This window comes from Phyllostomus discolor, chromosome 8, assembly GCF_004126475.2.
Source record: "Phyllostomus discolor isolate MPI-MPIP mPhyDis1 chromosome 8, mPhyDis1.pri.v3, whole genome shotgun sequence".
In the NCBI taxonomy this organism is placed as follows: Eukaryota; Metazoa; Chordata; class Mammalia; order Chiroptera; family Phyllostomidae; genus Phyllostomus; species Phyllostomus discolor.
In genome coordinates this window covers 34,266,220-34,284,975 of record NC_040910.2, presented here as the reverse complement: position 1 = coordinate 34,284,975, position 18,756 = coordinate 34,266,220, and the positions used below count along the sequence as shown (strand labels likewise).

General features: G+C 41.9%; 1 protein-coding gene across 1 annotated transcript in view; it reads right to left on the bottom strand.

Annotated features, from left to right (window-relative positions):
* Window positions 1–208: 208 nt before the first annotated feature.
* PINX1 (PIN2 (TERF1) interacting telomerase inhibitor 1) overlaps window positions 209–18,756 on the bottom strand; it is a 72,500-nt gene continuing 53,952 nt past the window's right edge. Inside the window, exon 7 of the mRNA XM_028520440.2 lies at window positions 209–1,080. Coding sequence (XP_028376241.1) covers window positions 610–1,080 — 471 coding nt within the window. The 3' untranslated portion in view covers window positions 209–609. The remainder of the gene's footprint in view (window positions 1,081–18,756) is intronic.

Here is an 18,756-nt window from a genome sequence, read left to right as displayed (position 1 = left end):
ACGTCGCAGTCTTGGGGAGAAGGCCTCAGATCACGTGGCTGCCACTGCTTAGTGGAAGAAAGGGCATCAAAACAATTTCCCCATCAAAACGACACCAAACTAAACCAAACCAAACCAACTCTCTGATTTGGAAACGTAATCATATAATACCTACTTGGCAAAAATGTATGGTTGGCTATAGAACAAAAAGAACTATCTGAATCTAAACTATTACCCTTAATCCTTTAATTAGACTAAGTTCTTCAGAAGGAAGTGTGCTTCACTGTTATGGAAGGAAACCAAAAGCAAATGTAGACCGTGATATACCCACACACACCGGCGCACACACACGTCACTTGACGTGTGCACACGCATATGAATGAACACTCGTGGCGAGGGAGTCGGAATCTACAAAGAAATCTGTTTGTGAGAGCCATGATTTGGAACATCGAGAAGCTCTTCTGGGAATACGGTTTGGGAACGCGCGGTGCGAGGGCGAGACCCAGCAGTCCACGGGCATGTTGAAGGTGTGCACAGGCTCTGCGGGTGAACTCTGCTCTGACTGCGGGCCAAGTGTTTGCCTGGCAGCGCCGACACCTGAGTGGCTGGGAGGCCCTGGCTCGAGAGGCTTTATTTGGAACCTTTCTTCTTTTTCTTCTTCTTTTTCACTGGTGTTTCATCTAGCGTAGCAGCCACTGCTGTCTCAACTCGCTTTTGTGGGGTTTTCTTTTCTCTCTTTTTGGGCTTTGGTGGTAAGTCCCGGCCATCCGGCGGGCACACACAATTCTCCCCACTGTCAGCAGAAACGTCAGAGTTCTCGTCCCACTGAGGGTCTTCGAGCTGCTGTTCAACTTGGTCTCGCTTTTTCTTGATCTTGGGTTGCGTGTAAGTCTCCACATTTGTATCTCTTGCTTCTTTCTTTCTTTTCTTCCCTCCTTTCCTTTCCATCTGGGTCTCTGGAGGGTCAGGCCCTGAAGCCATGGCCTGTGGCTTGTTCTTCAGCTCTGCCATCCGCTTGGCAAAGTACTCCTGGATGGTGAAGGCACTGGTGGTCGTGGTGGAGGTGTCAATCCCATCTGCAGTAGCGGGGCTGGAATCATCCTAAGGTGTGCGAACAGAGTTAAAATTGGTTAGGCACCAGCTGTTTACTTCTCAGGGCACCCAGAGGACTCCATCTGGAGCCGTTAGCACTTGGCAGTTAGAGACCAGGCTGGGTACCCGGTTTCTGTCAATCCTGTCCCCCTGCCTCCCCGCCCCCTGTAGAGCTGAACTGCAAAGCATAGAACAAGGTGGCAGACACTTTTGTTGAACACTATATGGGGTGGAAGCTTGAAGAGACTGAAGCTACTGTCAGAAGTCAGCTGGAAAGTCATCTGAATGGAATTTTGGGTCAACAGCACCTTAGCAGCAATGCTACGAATGGCGATTAAGTTCCCAGAGCATCCTGAGAAGAAGGGGGACACTGAAGTCCTTGTGCTTTGTGACGGTGTTAAATACCCATGGCAGCTCTGTTACGGATCACACAGGTCTTTGGGCACTGACGCAGAAACTGAGACGCCGCATGTATATGTTAACCCTTCTCATACCAGGAGCCAAATGCCGACCTGGAACCTGGAGTGATGGGAACACCTTCTTTCTCCTCCACAGGCAAGGTGTGGGCCCTGGCTGCCACTCCAGGAGAGAAGGCACCAGGGCTGGAAATGCACATGCTCCGCCTTCCCCCCAGAAAGAAGAGGTCGGCCTGGGAGCCCTCCTCCCCTCAGCTGGGGATGAGGAGAAGGGAGACGCCTCCAGCCCTGCCGACATGGACTGCAGACTCACGGCTGTGTTGGTGTTGTTTCTAACACGAGGAATTATTCACATTTAGTAACAGGGCTCACTCACATTTAGTTATGAGGGCTTACTTGCAACAGCTGGGATTAAGTAAGGTTTACATTTTAATTTTAAATAAATGCATTCCCACTGTAAGGCCTGAGAAGTGAGAGAAAATTTCTACCTTAATAGGCTGGGATAAAAAAGTGAAATCCTGGTATCACTCTATGGGTTGCAGTTGGCTGGCAGCAGGTGGTGAACCTGAGGGTAGAAGGGGAGTCCCTTCCCACTGAAGAATAGAAGGGCTATGCTTTAAGGAAAGTCACTGTCTAGAATAACTTTGCCCTCAGAGACTTTTAAAATAATCAAACCACTAAACAATAACGCTAAAGTCATAAATACCTGGCTTCTTCCTTCATATTCATGTACGCGCACAGGAAGAGACAGGTTGTTGGACCCTCTCACATTGGGAGGGAGGGAAAGAAGTTTTCTGAATGACCCCGTCTCCAAATTAAGACTCTACAAATAGTTCTGAACTTGGCGGGAAAAGCTCTAACTTACTACAAACCAACCCATGTAAATGGCCTGACCACACATTTTCTTGACAGACCAGCACCGAAACACCGGCTCAGTAGAACCAAAGAGCATCACACTTGACATTCTGGCAGAATCAACATTACACAGGCGGACGACTGGGTTTTGAGTGGCTGCTGCCCCAGAAAACTCTCACCAAAGGGCACCTTACCATCAACATCACACCTTATCCAAGCGACTCACACCGTACTTTACCCAGGCCCCCCAAGAAAAATATCTGTGGTCGAATGTTAAATTTCAAAATGGAAAATGTGGAATAAGCCAACTGAGCTCTGGGAAGAAGTTTAAATGTTACCTATTAGCATTCAATTTTGGCTGGATTCCCACCGGGTAATTCTGAAAAAAATATAAAAAGAGCTGTCCCAGGAGACAAAAACACGGTCACTTTTTTTGTTCCTCAGATGTTGGAAAAGGGCTGAAATTTTGCGCAGAAGGATGGAAAATCTTCCCAGGCTGTGCTGGTGCGCTGATCTCAGTTTACTGGACAAGAAAGGTCTTGCCTCCCGTCTCAGGGCACGCAGCCACACACAGTCTCTGTGACGGTGGCCTGTTTATGTAAAACAGGGCTCGTTTGGTTTCATGGGATTAAAAGGAGTTTGTCTTCCGTGGGTTAACTCTTCTGGAGTGTATCTGTGTCTTAGGAACTCACATTCAAGTGATATCCTGTGGCTCCTAACCTTGCTCACCTATTATTACCTTCTGAATTCCTGCTTTTCAGAAATCATGGGAACTAATTGCTGGTGTTAATCACACTTTAATTATTAGGAAATAATAAGACCATTTGTGAGTCACTTGTTGAATTCAGAAGGCCTCTCTAATCCCAGAAAATAACTATGCTCATAAGCAACTCCTCCGGTGGTAAAGATTTAATAACCATGGGCCACTGCACACCGAGCTTAGCAGGGCATGGCGACAAGCAGGAGAGGTGCCAGCACCCGAATCCGATGCACTCCGAGGGAAGATCAGGCAGAACAATGACTTGCTGGGGAGAGCCCTTTTCTTGGTGGCTTGCCAGGGCGGCCGCCCTCTGACACTGCAGCCCTGTATCTGGGTTAAGAACCGCAGAAACAGAAGGGGAACAGCTTGCAAATCCAACGATGCCTGGGACTTACATTTTACAAGCTCATAATTTATGAACTTATAAATCATAAACCCAGTTTCACTACAGCAATTATAATTCCTGTTTCTATATTCTTGGCCATGAATATGAAAACATGTATACCTTTTCAAGAAAACTAATACTTTTTGTATCTGGTCTCAACTTCAAAGTGAATAAGCCTTGAGAAAATCACCAGTGACTTTTTAGTATTTTGAAACAGACACAACTTGCATCTTCCATGTTTTCATTCAACCCATAATACAAGCTCAAAAAAATCCATAATACCAAACATGATTTTTACTACTTCATAAGCTTTGAGACTGTTCCAATTTGCTAACGGTGTTTTAAAAACAAGTAAAATAAATTTACAGTAATATGTCCAGGACCAAGCAGTATACCTAAGATGAAGCTTTTCAAAGAGAGAGTTCAGTGGATGAGGGGAAATGGTTAGAGAAATTAGTGAAACAGTTTTAAAGATCTCCCCCTGGATTTCTAATAATCCACTGTTCTACCTCCCCTATCATTAATTAATGATTAATTATTAGACTCCTGAAATATTTTCAATGTATTAGAGAAGCTACTCTTTTAAACATACAGACAGAACCAGTTTCTTGTGTTATAAAAAATGGTTTCCCAGGTTCATCTTGTTTGTTCTCAGCAACCCCCGCTGTCTGCTCATTTCTTTCAGAGTTGACGAGTGTAACATACGCATTAAAAATTTTTTTGACACTAGATTTTCCCGAACGATAGCTAGGGCCTTAATTCCTACCCCATCAGTAAATGTTCTGTGCGGCAGTGCTCAGGAGGACCTGGTCCCCACTTTGCAGAACCTCAGGTCGAAAGTGCTCAAAGCCCTGCAAGACTGGCCCACTCATCACATGAGGAAACTTCACCCCAAGTGGCTGCAGCTGTCACTTCTTAGATGCCTTCCACATGCCAGCCACTTACCACGCGTCATCTCACGCGGCCCCCACAGCAGCCACCTGAGCAGAGGCATGCTGTCCCTTTCCCAGAGACAGAAGCAGAGACGAGGCCTCCCTCCCTCAGCTACAGCGTCCGAGCTCCTGGCCCACGGCACGCAGACTCACCCGTCCCTGTGTCTCTGTGTAATTGGTCCTGTAGTCCAGGGACAGGTCTGCATTCTGCTTTATGAGAGCACAAGTTAAAGCTTCATGCAGAAGAAAAAATGTCACCAGAAATCGATACTATTTTCTAAACAGAACAGCCTCTATTACCTAGCTTGTAGTTCATATAAATAAAAAATAGTCTAAAGTCAGGATTAAAAGTTTTATATTTTGCCAAATTAGCATGTAAATCCCTTAGCATGCCAAAGTGTGAGTGTTTTAAAGCAGGAAGTACAACCCAAGGCTGACCATCCACCTCAGGACTCTGCGGGACAGATGCTGGGCAGCTTCCACCTGGACACTTCCACTACAGACAGTGGTTACGTGGTGTGGCAGGCAGTCCGCTCCACCGTGAACTTGCCTGGTCTGCTTCCTCCTTTGCAATAGGCAGACCCAAGTGGTTTATGACAGTATACTGTATGCTGTGAATAGAGCTGGAAAATCTGAAAACCTAACCCTATCTCTGGCCACACCGAATCACTACTGGGCGGGGCTGTGGGAAGAGTGGATGCAAAGGACGCAAGACCTGGCAGAGAGACATCCTTAAGATATTAATTATAATCACTACAATCATGCCAGGTGCCTGAAAGATGCCCCAAACTATGCATAGCGGCTTTTCTCAAGTGTCTACAGAATTATGAGTTTGTTCTTTGTTTCGATGAGGAATTCTCTATAGAGGCTCTGCAGCTCAATGAGCTATCTGCTCAAGCTGTTCTTGGGTTCCTCCATGTCATTCAAACACATGTACTGAGATGGATTAATAGTAAAACACCCAAATAAAGAGGACTCCTTTTTTTGTTATTCTCATTAGAATGCTGTTAGTATCTTTTGGAGAGAGAATTGAGTGAGGTGTTGGGGCACACGCAGCATAACTATAAAAGCTTCCTACTTATGATAAGCATACCAGTCCAGGGATGGGGTTCAAAGGCAAAACCTTTCATCTTAAAGCCTTTATCATCTGTCACTGCTGATCTTAAGTGACAAGACGACTGAAGCCTTTTGATTTTCATGTTAAGTCACAGAGATCATGTTGCAAAAGTAATTCTTCAATGAACTTTTCTCATCAAAACAAAACAAAACAAAACTCTAGAGTAATGGATTTAGCAACTGGGGTTATTAGCTCTGCTAGCTCTCGCTTATGATGAACAAACACGCCCCCATCCCAGCCTCTCTGTTGTCAGCTTGTATTAGATCAATCCGCAAACAGTTAAGAAAGCTTGGCAAGTGAGTTAGTTTGAAAGAATGTTTCATGTTTTTTCCAAACTTTATAGCAGGATGGTTATGTCTTGACATATTCCTGGGAGATAGAACTTATTACACCCATCCACTTTGGACGGAGGTAAATTCAGGAACAGAGTGACTTCACAACCCATCAAGATGAAGCAAGTGTTGCACTAAACCCTGTGCCAACAGAGGGAACAGAACGGGCCGATGCAGTCACCCCTGTGCTGCACTGTGGTGTTCTTCCGGACCCTTCATATGTAGTCATGCGCATTACCTTTTTTAAAAATTTAATCTTTATTGTATTTTTTTCCATTACCATTTAGTCCCCTTATACTCCCCTCGCCCACATAACCTTCTTGAAGATCAAGTACAAAACTGTCTCAGTCAACAAGTCTGATCCCCTGCGGAACATCCTCATGTTCACTTCCTATGGCTGGCAACTACTTACATCTCTTTTCTGATTTTGTATAATTTACTTTTTTGTAAGCATCTTCCCAAAGAGATTTTAAGTTCCTTGAGGACAGAGATCATTTCTGTTTCATTTGTATCAAGCACATCCTCTCTACTGAGGGACAGACATACGGTGAATGCTCGGGGACGGGACAGAAGACACCAGGCCCAGCAGATCAAGGCTGGGAAGTGCTCCCGTGGAATGATGAGCCTTGTATTTGTTGGCGTAGGCTGGTCTGCACGCCAGGCAGGGCTAATGACTAGCAGGGGTTTGGAAGAGTAGGAAGGAAAGAGAGAGTCAGCATTTTACAGTCTATATTCTTCCCATCCAGATAAAACCATTCCCTTCTAATCAGATGCCTCCTTCCTTATGGTGCCAACTGCTTAACTCCTGTAAGTACATCGGAGTGCCTTTTAGTGTTATCAGCCAATTATAGTTCCCTATGGCTTTAGTGGTGCACAGGAACCTAGGCAGACAATCCATCCATTTCTTCTCTATTATTCCATGTTACCACAGTCACCTTCTGGGAGGCAAGCAAACAGAAACAAGTGAGGTGCTGTGATGTGTGGGAACTGCCACACTCCTCCTGTGGTGCTGGCTGAGCACGGCAGTAAAATAGCCTGCATGGGGCGGACTGCTCTTGCCACCAAGAGGAAAGGCTGGGAAGCGAGAGGGTCCTAGGGCACATCAGAGGCAAAGGCAGGAGCTCACGGTGAGAAGATAAACAGGTGGGATGAAAGTTCCGCCAGAAGCTCCTGGTAGCAAGTTGTTAAGGTGCAGTGGACGTTGTGTCCTGAGCTGAAAATATACCTGGGAAAGCTTCCGAGTCTAAGGAGCCACTAGATAGATGGGTTTGCCTCCAAAGCTGGGCTGAAGCAGGGATCTACACTGTCAGCTAGAAAGCAGGAGCTGTGCCACTTATGTGGACATTTCTTCCCCTGCCTTCTATGGCACCTTTTTGGGTTCCAAACAATTGAAAACATTTGGTGTTTTACTGACAAGGAGCTATTTTTGCACTCATAAAAAGTTTATTCAAGTGTTAAATCTTGTGTGGTTTTCTTTTTTAAGATATCTATCACTCACATCTGGAGTTAGACTAGACACCCTCAGTAATGACCAGCCTTAGAGAATCTCCCTGGAAAACACAATCACTGTTAGTAACAGCAAGCATCAAGAGTTAAAAACAAATACAAAACTCTACTGAAGGAAATTTTGATTTGAAGTGGGAGTGAAAATCAAAAATATAGTAACAGAACTAGAATTATGGGGCCACTCAGATGGAAAATACCTACAGGAACTGTGTGGATGTGTGATGTGTGGATGCTTTTGCAAGCAGGTTTGAGGAACCCACGTTACACACAGAAGCCCAGTTGGCTGGCATTCCCGGAAGGTTCGCTCTAGAACAGGGTTGGTAAACTATGGTCCACGGGCCATGTCCCCCCATCTTTGTGTGACTCCTTGTCAGCTAAGAATGGTTTTTACATTTAAATGGCTAGGGGGGAAATCAGAAGAATATTTGATGACATGTGAAAGTCATGTGAATTTCAAATATCAATGTTCATAAATAAAGTTGAATTCATCAGTAAAAATGTATGGAGATCTGTTTTTTTGTCTAGTATGTAAGTAAGCATAAAAGGTGTAAAGTAAATAAATATTTGCTGGATGACTAAATTTATTATGAAATGTGATTTCTTTTTTGGAAATGCTAGGGCGCACATACAGAACTGGAGCACTTGGGGTTTCGATGAAGTTTTCTAGCTCAGCGTCTCAGTATCTTACCGAGCTATGCTAGTGAATGGCAGAAAGGCCGCTAACTGCTGCCTGTTTTCAAGCAGCGAAGGATGACAGACAAGCACGAAGTTTGGCTAAGAAGCGATCTGGCATCGAAGAGAACTCTCAACACCCTGTAAGCCTGCAGAGACACCTTTCTGACGATTTGGCATTAGAACTTGGTTTGGAATTTCTGAACTCCAATGAACTGGACACCTCAAGAGATGATAATGGGGAAGGGACAGGATATCTTGTTTTTCACTGGACACTAATAGAAAAATACAAATAATGCCAAATTCCTTATATGAGGGCCAATGCTAACAAAGCTCTCCATTTTTTTCCCACTTGCCTAGTCAGCTGCTCAAACTAGCACTCATTAAGAAAAGCCAGCGTAAACATGTTTTAAGAGGATGGTTCTCTAGAGCAACAACTTCTCAAGTAACTGCCATCAGAACTACAGGCAAGAGTCACACAGCCTCGGGGGGATGGGTGGGGAGTGGAAAGGAGCTGGTTTCCTGCCCCCTTGAAAGGCCCCACCACTTGGAAAGCTGCAGTGGCTCGTGTGACAACATTTCACAACACACTGGCCATTGTAAGATAAACGAGGCTCCTCCAAAGCTAGAAATGATCAATGTGACATAGGTACCAACTTCTCTGAATGAAGTCTAAAAATAATCCAAATTGACTACATTTTATAATTCTAGGTCAACTGGTTCCCGTCCCCGCTATCTGGAGGCAGCACAAATAGCTTTCCTAAGTAGCTGAAGGCTAGTATCAAATCTTGAAAAATAGAGAGGGGCTAACGGAGGTCTGTCTCTTCCATCTGACTCCATGGGAAGACTTGAAAATTGCTTAAGAATCCTGACGAGTCCAATTTAGGCTCCTTATTATATAAAGCATAGCACTTTTGGAAGATTTTAAGAACTTTGTATTGTGAAACTAGGAATAGAGTATGAATCACTTAGAATCATTTATAAGAGAAAAATGTATTAATTTAGCCAAATAAAGTAATAAACAAAAAGTCCCCTCTCTCAGTTATTGTATATTATATAAGATTAATTTTTACATACTTAAAAAAATAGAATTACTCACATATTTTTAGAGACAGGGAAAGGGAGGGAGAAAGAGAGGATGAGAAACATCATTGTGAGAGGGAAACATCGTATCAATTGCCTCTTGTATGTGCCCCAATCAGGGACCAAATCCACAATCCAGCATGTGCCCTGACCAGGAATCGAACCTGTGACCTTTTGCTTTGTGGGACGATGCCCAACCCACCAGTTAGGGCTGGACTCTTTTTAATTGAATAGAAATCGAAGTAGTAAATAAAGTACTTCAAAAATATTTTTAAGAGTATGGGCAAGATATTTCTATGTTTAAAGGATATGCCAGTTGGTAAGAATAAATTAAATTCTGAACTCATTGAGTCATTAATTAAAGTAAATTATACAACAATAAGATCTTGAGATGGCTGAGGTCCAAAAAGATTGGGCCATCTAGTCCTTCATTAATATCCCCTGGGCAGTTACTGTTTTATTGACTGGGGTGGGGGCCCAGACAAAAACTCCCATCCCGGGAGAGACAGACTATAAAAAATACAATCAAAAATAAGATCTGGGTGGATCTCATCTAAGTGTTCTTACCATAGTAAGAAAATTAAAGTACACTGGGAACATTTATTTTTGAATAGATAGAAACTAAACAAGATAACCAACTAAAAAACAACTCCATTCAACGGAACCCCTAACCAATTAAATTGAGATCACAATTCCAAAGAGCTCATAAAAAGAACATTATTACCGCTATTAAATATATAATCCTGCTTAATATTATTATATATATTAAATATATAACCTCTTAGTTTTACAGAGCTATAATTTTTTTTATTTTATAAGAAAGATATTAAAAGCAAAAAAGAACAAGTAATACCCCTCTATGTGCTCAGAATCCAAAAGGTCCCGTAAAGCAAGACCTGCCTCTTGTCTGTAGACCCTCACAGGCTCATCCTCTGCGGAAACTCAATGCCCGACATCACAGTGCTTCTCTGACTACCAGGAATGAGGTGCCAAATTTTTTCTTTTGAAAATCTATAATCCACTGGGGGCAAGATTTTTATAAAATACAATTTTTTAATTACTAGGAAAATAAAATTTAAAAAGACATAAAATACAAGTTTTCATTTATAAAAATTAATATCAAACTACCATAAAAGTTTCTAAATGCTTACCATCCATTTCTGTCCTGGTGTGTGGGCCATACCTTGAGTGGTACTGGCATAAAATATTAGCTACTCAGGGAAAGTGAGAAAGGTACTAAAGGAAAGTGAGAAAGGTGTGGTAGAAGTGACAACGACCTGGGTGTCAAAGAAATTCCAACTCACACTTGACAGAATGTATGATCTTAGACAAGTTACTGGCCTTTCTGAGCTTCAAAATATGGTGGGAAAGTATCCAGCTTGGCTGCCTCAACACTATAAAGTCTTAGCTTGCAAACTGGGTCCTCACTGATCCAGGTGACTGAGGGTGATATCGAAGTTGGCTGACTCTTCCAGCTTTACCTGCTGGGGCTCTGAGGAGGACCTAGACAGGAGATGGTAACACCCAAACCCATGTCACAGGTTCAGCACCACGTCACGGCCCCTTCGGGCTGCAGCACAAGAAACAGAGCGCTGCCTCCTGACCAACCTGGCTGCGCTCCCCCCTAAGGGAAGGCTCCTCTTCATCCTATTTCATTACGTCACAGGGTGGACATCTGGGAGAGAATGTTATTTTCGCTTTCCTGGCAGGACAGAGGGGCAGAAGGAAAAATGAGCCAGTATTTCACTCTTCTCCTCCAACACTGGGTCATTTGTGTATCAATTTCTTATTATCACAGAAGCTGTTAAAACCATTTGCTTGATCTGTCAACAAACAAAAAGCCAAATCTAATCCTTTCAGGCCAAACCTACGTCCTGGCAAAAGTCTAACCAAACAGAACAGCCCAGTGAGTTCGAACTCATGGGTTGTTTCGGTTGTCCTCCCCACCCCTCTTTTTTCCTTCTTTTTAAATGAGTGTCTTATGAGGTCAGGCTTGCTGATCTAGAAGACAAGACATTTTTACTGGTACTAAAACAAAAATGCAATGACCCACTTTCTCCTTTTTGGCTCCTACAGAAAGTAGAGGCAGGCGCCCGAACCCTGTTTAGAGTCCTTGCTGCCAGGAGATGGTCGGTTTCTGTCTCTCGTCCCAGGACAGGAAAAGGATGCACTCTCGGCACCGCGTGCGAGGGAGAGATAAGGCCAGAGATTTCTGTCCTCAGTGCCTTATCGGCTTTTCCTGCTACTTTCCAGAGCAGACAGCACCATGACTGGCAATAAACTAAACTAGCCAAAGGGGGGCTGCATGTGTGAGCAGCTTGGCAATCGGAGGGAGTGAGGTCAGAAGGGGTGCAGAATGAGGAAAAGAGATGAGGCTTTTAACGTATCTTAAAATGGTCTGCCCCAAATAAAACTGCCTTTAAAAAGAAAACACATTTTATATCTCTTTTTGTTACAACTGCAGCAACAGGGATAGAAGTTTTTATAAGAACTTCCTTTCTGGTTGGAATGCACCACCACTTTCCTCTCTTTGGGCCCTGCCCCTAACTAACTGCCTTGTGCTACTGGCTCCTGAGCACGTAGCCCAAGACCAATCTGCTGTGGGTGCTCCAACGCGAGGCCTATAAGCCACAGGCTGCAGAGGGAAGGATTTCTATGGGCACATGCGCCTCCATTCAGACAGCCAGTGTTTGCGGGGGCCAGGACACTCACAATCCCACTTCCACACTGTACAGGAATGAGCAAGGCTAGGAGATACTCCTCCGAATAGAAAGGATGTCACCGATGACCTCTCACTCTGCAACAAACCACACCCGTGAGTCCAATTAGAGTTATACTCATACACTGTAGAAATCTGGTCTTTGGGGAGGTGAGGAACACAGCTGCTGAAGAATCTAGCCTAAGCAGGACAATTTTAAATTAATTATGGCCTCAGTTATTCTACTGAACTCATGTGAAAGCAATACAAATTTGGCAGTCCTCCTAAAAACTTTTATCATGAAACATTTCAAACAAACAAACAAAAAGCAGAGAAAATAATACAATGAACCCAATGTACCCTTACCCAGCTTCAATAATTATCAACACATACTCCTTACCAACTCTACTCCCATTCATTTAAAGCAAATCAAAGACACCATATACTTTCATCTTAGTATTCCAGTATGTATCTCTACAAAGATAACAGCTCTAAGGAAAATCCATAACTATAGTAACATTACCACATGAAAAAATTAACAGAAATTTCTTAACATCGCTAAACTATAATAACATCTAGACTCTGTTCACATTGCCTATACTGTTTTTTAAGTTATTTCTTATTACAATTTATTGGGATCAGGTGCAAATACTGTGAATAATCACTTATATCTCTTGCTCCTTTTGGGGTACAGGTTTCCATCCCCTCTCTCTCTTATTTCAGTTTCCTGTTGATGTAACCAAGCCATTTGTCCTAGAGTTCTCTCAGGATCTGAGTTCTGCTGAACAGATGGATCCTTGTAATCAGGGCTAACACGTTCCTCTGTCCCATGTATGTTCTGTAAAGTGTAACCTGGAGGCAGCCTTATTTCCTAATGCAGTACTTTTCCAATGCAGTGTATCACTTTATGAAAAATTGGGATGGGTTCATGGTTAAGTATGCTTGGGAAATACACCTGTGGTCTTCCTCCCTTTGATTTACAAGGTACATGACCATCTGAGGGAACTGGTAGTTGTTACACTTCAGAAACATTTTTTGGTATAACATCCATTGACATGGAAATAGCGTTCTGTTGAACCTACTTTGAGGACTATTCACACAGATATTTCCATGACCTGGATAAAACAAGCAACTTTCTTAATTAAGTCTTGTAGCTAACTCTTTGATTGACCTTGATCTTTCTAAGTGGATGGGCTTTTACCAACGGACCACGCATTTTATGCAACAATAGCAGATACCTGGTAGGGAACTGAAAAGAGGGCCAGGCAAGTACTCGGTTATGAACAACCCTGCTGGGTGGCTTTGAGAGAAGAGGCCAGCTCTTCCCTAGATCTCCCACTATCGACAGGGGAGTATCTGTTCGCAGGCTTAGTCAGAAAAATCACTCTTCCACCTTGGAAGGGAAGGTGGCAGCAGATAACATATCCTAAATCATGTCAAGTGAGTATGGCTCACGTTTTAAGACTTCCTACAACCTGACCACATTTTCTTTTTAGGGTGCACGCAAACAGGAAGGGCCTCACAGTCTGACCAGTCAGACAACCGCGGTGAAGAAGGAAAATCTTAATGCTGAGTTCCCCTTAGAAGTCTGTAAAAGTTTCAGACTACAGAATAGCGAGTAATTTGAAACATAATCAAGTGAACAGAAGCAGAGAACATAATCAGGAATCAATGGACATATAACAACATTAAAATTAAAGAAATCAATTCATAAAAATAAAATGACACTAATAAATCTGATTGTGTGACCAGCTGGTTGAATACCTACGTAGAATGAAATTGCCAATTCCTGTAAAACATTGTTCTTTGCACATAACCTGATGGACAGACCCTATGGACAAAAAGAAATGGCCAACCCCTACCCACCAGACTCACTCTCTCTCTTTTTTTGATTATTAAGTTACTGGTGTTATTCTGTGACAATTAGGTATATAGTAGAGAATAAGCAAATGAGTAATGTGATATTTTAATGCTTTTAGTATGAGTAAAAAAAAAAGATTCATGAGGTTAAGTCCTTGTAGTCCTGAATTTTAATTGGCAATATGCATATAAATTCATATTTTTAAAAAATATTTTGTTTATTTATTTTTACAGAGGGAAGGGAGGGAGAGAGAGAGAGAGAGAGAAACATCAATGTGCAGTTGCTGGGGGTCATGGCTTGCAACCCAGGCATGTACCCTGACTGGGAATTGAACCTGTGACATTTTGGTTCGCAGCCTGCACTCAATCCACTGAGCTATACCAGCCAGGGCCATATAAACTCATATTTTATCATTAAAAAAATTATAGGTCTCTCCACGGAGCAAGGCCTAGAAACAAAAAGCAACCTGGTGACAATAAGTAACTCTACTGCTCAGACTGTGGTCCCTAAACACCATCTACCACCAAAGGAGTCAGGGAGAAGTTGGAGACTCAGAGTCTGGGCGGCGAGCATCAAAGGTGGGCCTGGGAAATCTTACACGTGGTAGGATGGAGGGATCAAATACCATTTAGGGTCATATCAGAAGAATTCAGGAACCAGCTTCAAGAAGCTTCTATTGGGCAAAGGTGGAAAATTTGATCATCGATAAAGACAATTAACACAACACACTGAAACAAAGCAAATATATTTCAACTCATTAGTGATTAAAAACAAAAGGAAAGCTCATTAGTTTCTTTCAAAGAATGCTAGATAACCTCCTCCCTTTGAAAACTGGTAAATAAATGAAACGAATAAAACATTTATTATTTATGCATTACCACCTTAGGGTAATCAAATAGCAGATATGCGGAAATTTCTATTCTAAATTTCATTCTAAAAATAAAAAAAGAAAAGAAAGAAATATGGAAAGGAAACCCATAGATTGACAGAAACTTAAAAAGATGTATCAACCAATCATTATGTGTGACCCTTATGTGGATCCTCTTCAAACAAAGATACAGTAAAGAAAATCAACATTTAGGACACTCATAAGAACTGAAACACTGAACACGTACTGAGATGACAGTATGCAATAATTACCAATCTGTATACAATAATGGTCTTGGAGTTACACATTTAAAAACAGCCCTTTAACTTTATAGGATGTACACGGGAGTGCCAAAATATTTATGGATAAAAAGTTATGATTTCTGGAATTTATTTCAAAGTAGCACAAAGGGGAGAAGTGTCTGGGGCACTTGCCCCTCTCTATCCACCTTTACGGTCTAACAACATCCCCAAAAGGCCCTTGGCTTCTTCAAGGATTTGTGACTTCTCCTTGTAAGGCCTTCACACCTGGCTGAGTGGCACTCTTCTGAGGCGCTGCACCTCTGCCACCTCCTTTACTCTCCTCCGCCAGCTGAATTCATGAGTACATCCCAATGACCCAGACCTCCAGCCCAGCACGGGAGGCCTTTGCCCCCGTTGACTGTGTACATCTCTGACCTTTCAACTAGATTGCAAATAGCGAATGTTCGTTTGTCATGCAATGATGCTACTGGATGACAAGGACACACATCAAAATTGAGTAGAAAAAGGATGGGAAGGGTCTAGATTAGGGAACTAGACAGAAAGAAACGATTACAATGATACTACTTAGAAGAAGAATGACGAAATAAGAGATCCCACTGAACGGAGTCCCAACCGAGACTCTGGTCTCGTGAAAACACCGACCCAGCCCAGCCGGGCCCTGTGGTTCCCAGCCGTCCTTCAGATGACGAGAGAGCAGGCTCAGTTCTGGCTCACCGAGAACTTCAGTTCACAGGCAGCTGGATTTACCCACTAATTTCAAGAACCTAGGTATCAGCTCACAATTCTAGATCTGCATAGGACAAAAGAGTCTAAAGGAAACTGTGACTTAGGATGATAATGTGTCAGGCATCATGATTAATCTACTTTTGAGTGGCTGGGGTCCATTTTAAAACAAAATAGTGAACGCTATGCTTTTGTTTCTCTAATAATGTATTTATCATCTTACTAGGGAGAAAGGGATGGGATGAGTTGTGAGGATGATAAGCTAAAATGACTGATTTAACTGAATGAATGTCACTGTTTGACTTTATAAACTGTATCATAAATGGTTTTTTTAGAGGATTTTCTTAGGATCATAAAGTAGGCAGAAACATAGTTTTCAATCTGGAACTTTTATAATTTTGGAATATCAGGTAAATATCTAAAGCTGCTATTCTACTTACAGATTTCAATCATACATAGAAATAAAACTAAGTCTACTGATTTCCAGAGTCTACTCAACAATTCCCTGTGGAAGCTAGCTTCCTTTAAGAAAGGGTGCTGCCATGAATGTTCAGGTTTTACTTAGATCAAGTAGCTTCCCCAGGTCAGCTTTTCTGTTGAAAGAAGGGGAAACTCCACCAAATCTAGATTACTGAAATCAAGACGTAAAATAAGTTAAGCACTTGAAGCTACCTGGAGTTCAGGCTCACAGAACGCTTCAAAACCAGCCAAGTAAAACTTAGAGCCTCCATATCATTTAAGAGTCAAAACGAGAATTACAAAAGGGTCCTGGACAAGTGTCAGGGAACCAGAGTGACTGGAGGCTGCTCGTCATAATTGCTATTTTGCTGAAAACAACTCTTCCTGATACAGAAAAGATTAACTTGTCAACAGAACAGAAGACAAATCAAAACCCAACCAGAGACTGAGAGCTGTCTGAGGGAATCACACTCTGGGTGAACCTCCTTGAGTCTAAGCTGGTCTCAGATAAGGATCAACAGAACCTTGAGAAACAGAACGATGTACCAGCACTCTGATACCTAACAAACACAGGACATATGTTTTAAATCTTATGGAAGAAAAAAATTTTTTGTAAAATTCTTGTAAAGTTTTAGGTTAAAGATTGAGGTTTAAAAATGTTTTTGTTGTTATAAGGTGGTTCAATGGAATTACATAAAATTATAATTTAATGACTGATAAGCATCAAAAAAGTATATTAAACTACACTTAGAGATATTAGTGAAATTCTACTAATCTAGGGGTGGGTTTAAACTATTTCTCACATTACTTCTATAGAAGGATTAACCTAGCAAATTAACAGATCAGAATTCTCAACACTTCACTTTAGAACCAAAGTCTACAAAAGACAAAATTCTTAAATTCCATCTAATAGTGTTCTGGTGATCCAAATGACTTAATTACAAAATAGTTTGAATTATGAAGAACTGCTAAGGTTAAGGAAAGTACTTATTTAAATTACTTAGAAGAAATGCTTTCAGGTAGCTTGAAGCAATTTAGTAATGCTCATTTATATACAAACATTTGCTGTACTAATTACAATTAGTTCTTATCAAAGCAATCCCATTGTGACAGTTTAAAGAATAAGCTGCGGTTGAAGCTGTTCTTCCCTGTGCAACAAAGGTTCTTAAACCCCAATCTTAAATGAGAAATGAAAGAAAATCTTGAATTCAAATACCTTTCACAGCACTGAACACATAAGTGTTGAAAGAGCAATTCTGAAGTACAGTGATCCCTCACTTATCGCAGGAGTTATGTTCCAGAGACCCCCACAATAGATGAAAATCCAAAAAGTAGTGGCATTATAGTTATTTTATTATTTATATCCCACACTCCTATAAACCTTTCCAACACTCTTATAAACAAACACTTCATATGCTCTTAAACACTTTCTACACTCTTAAACCTACGTAATTTTAACAACATATAAAATTCTATGTGGGTACTCACCCATGAAGAATACAGTCGTCCCTGGCTATATCGAGGTTCACTCATTGCGACTTCACTGTATCTCGGGTTTTAAGCCACAATTAGTGAACCACGATACAGCGGGGAATGACTGTACCCACTTTATAAATGTGTTTGCTTGTATGTGTTTATCTACATCTATCTATCTATCTATTTATCTATCTATCTATCTACAGTGGTGGGCAAAAATAGGTTTATAATTGTTAGTATAGGAAACACAGAGTTGATTCCTGTATTATTTATTAATTATTCTATTATTTTCCCTAGGAACAATAGTAAGCCTACTTTGGCTCACTCCTAGATCTATCCATGGGTACACACTCTATGTTAGGATGAAGTAATGCATACTATAAAGGAACACACACAATGTACTGGTGAGTAGTTCTTTCCTCTCTAGCTAGATAAACCTTTAGATTTGTTGCCAGGCAAATCAAATTAATGATGGTAGGATTAGTTACCTACAGATTCTGGGTTGGGCAGATCACTAGGAGATTAAGGGATTTTATATTGCTATTATGGCAGAACTAGGACTTGGGGAGTAGCAAGATGAGACTATCCATTTTATCACTGAAGGTGCACAGATTCTGTGTGACATGAAATGTTTGGATTTGACTTAGGCGAAGTAGCTTCACAGGTCAGCTTCTCTGGTGTAGAAATAGAAACGACATCAAATCGAGGTTACTAAAGTCAAGACACACGCAGCTTGAGTAATTGTTCAAAAGCTATTTGGAGTTCACGATCCTAGTCACTTTTTTCACATTTTCATTAATGAACACTGCCTGGAAGATTACCTTTCAACATTTGCTTGTTTCCTTGTCAATACACTTAAAGTCGTTAAAAGGAATTAGCCAGCTGAGTTTTCTGACGGCCAGAGAAATCTATTATTTTCATGGGTTCTCTGTTGTTTTGTGGTCTATAACAGCATGACTGTGTGACAGTGTGGTGAGAGAGGAGGAATAAGTTAGAGGAGGAGTAAGTGCCACCATGGGAAAGCCTTACATTTTAGGTGAGTTTCTTACGGACAACTACACCCGATAATTAACTGCCAAGGCCAAGTCTGGGAGTGGCTTCACCACTCTGAAGTCAGCGAAAGAGGCCCTGTGAAGGGCCCAGTGAAGAGGCCCCGATATTACTCCTCACTCATCTCTCAGCTTGTTCTGTGCCAACCTCTGTTTCTGCAACACCAAGCAGCTCACCTGTCACTGGTAGACAGGGGAGCAGTGACAGTCAAGTGTGGAAGTTGTGTGAT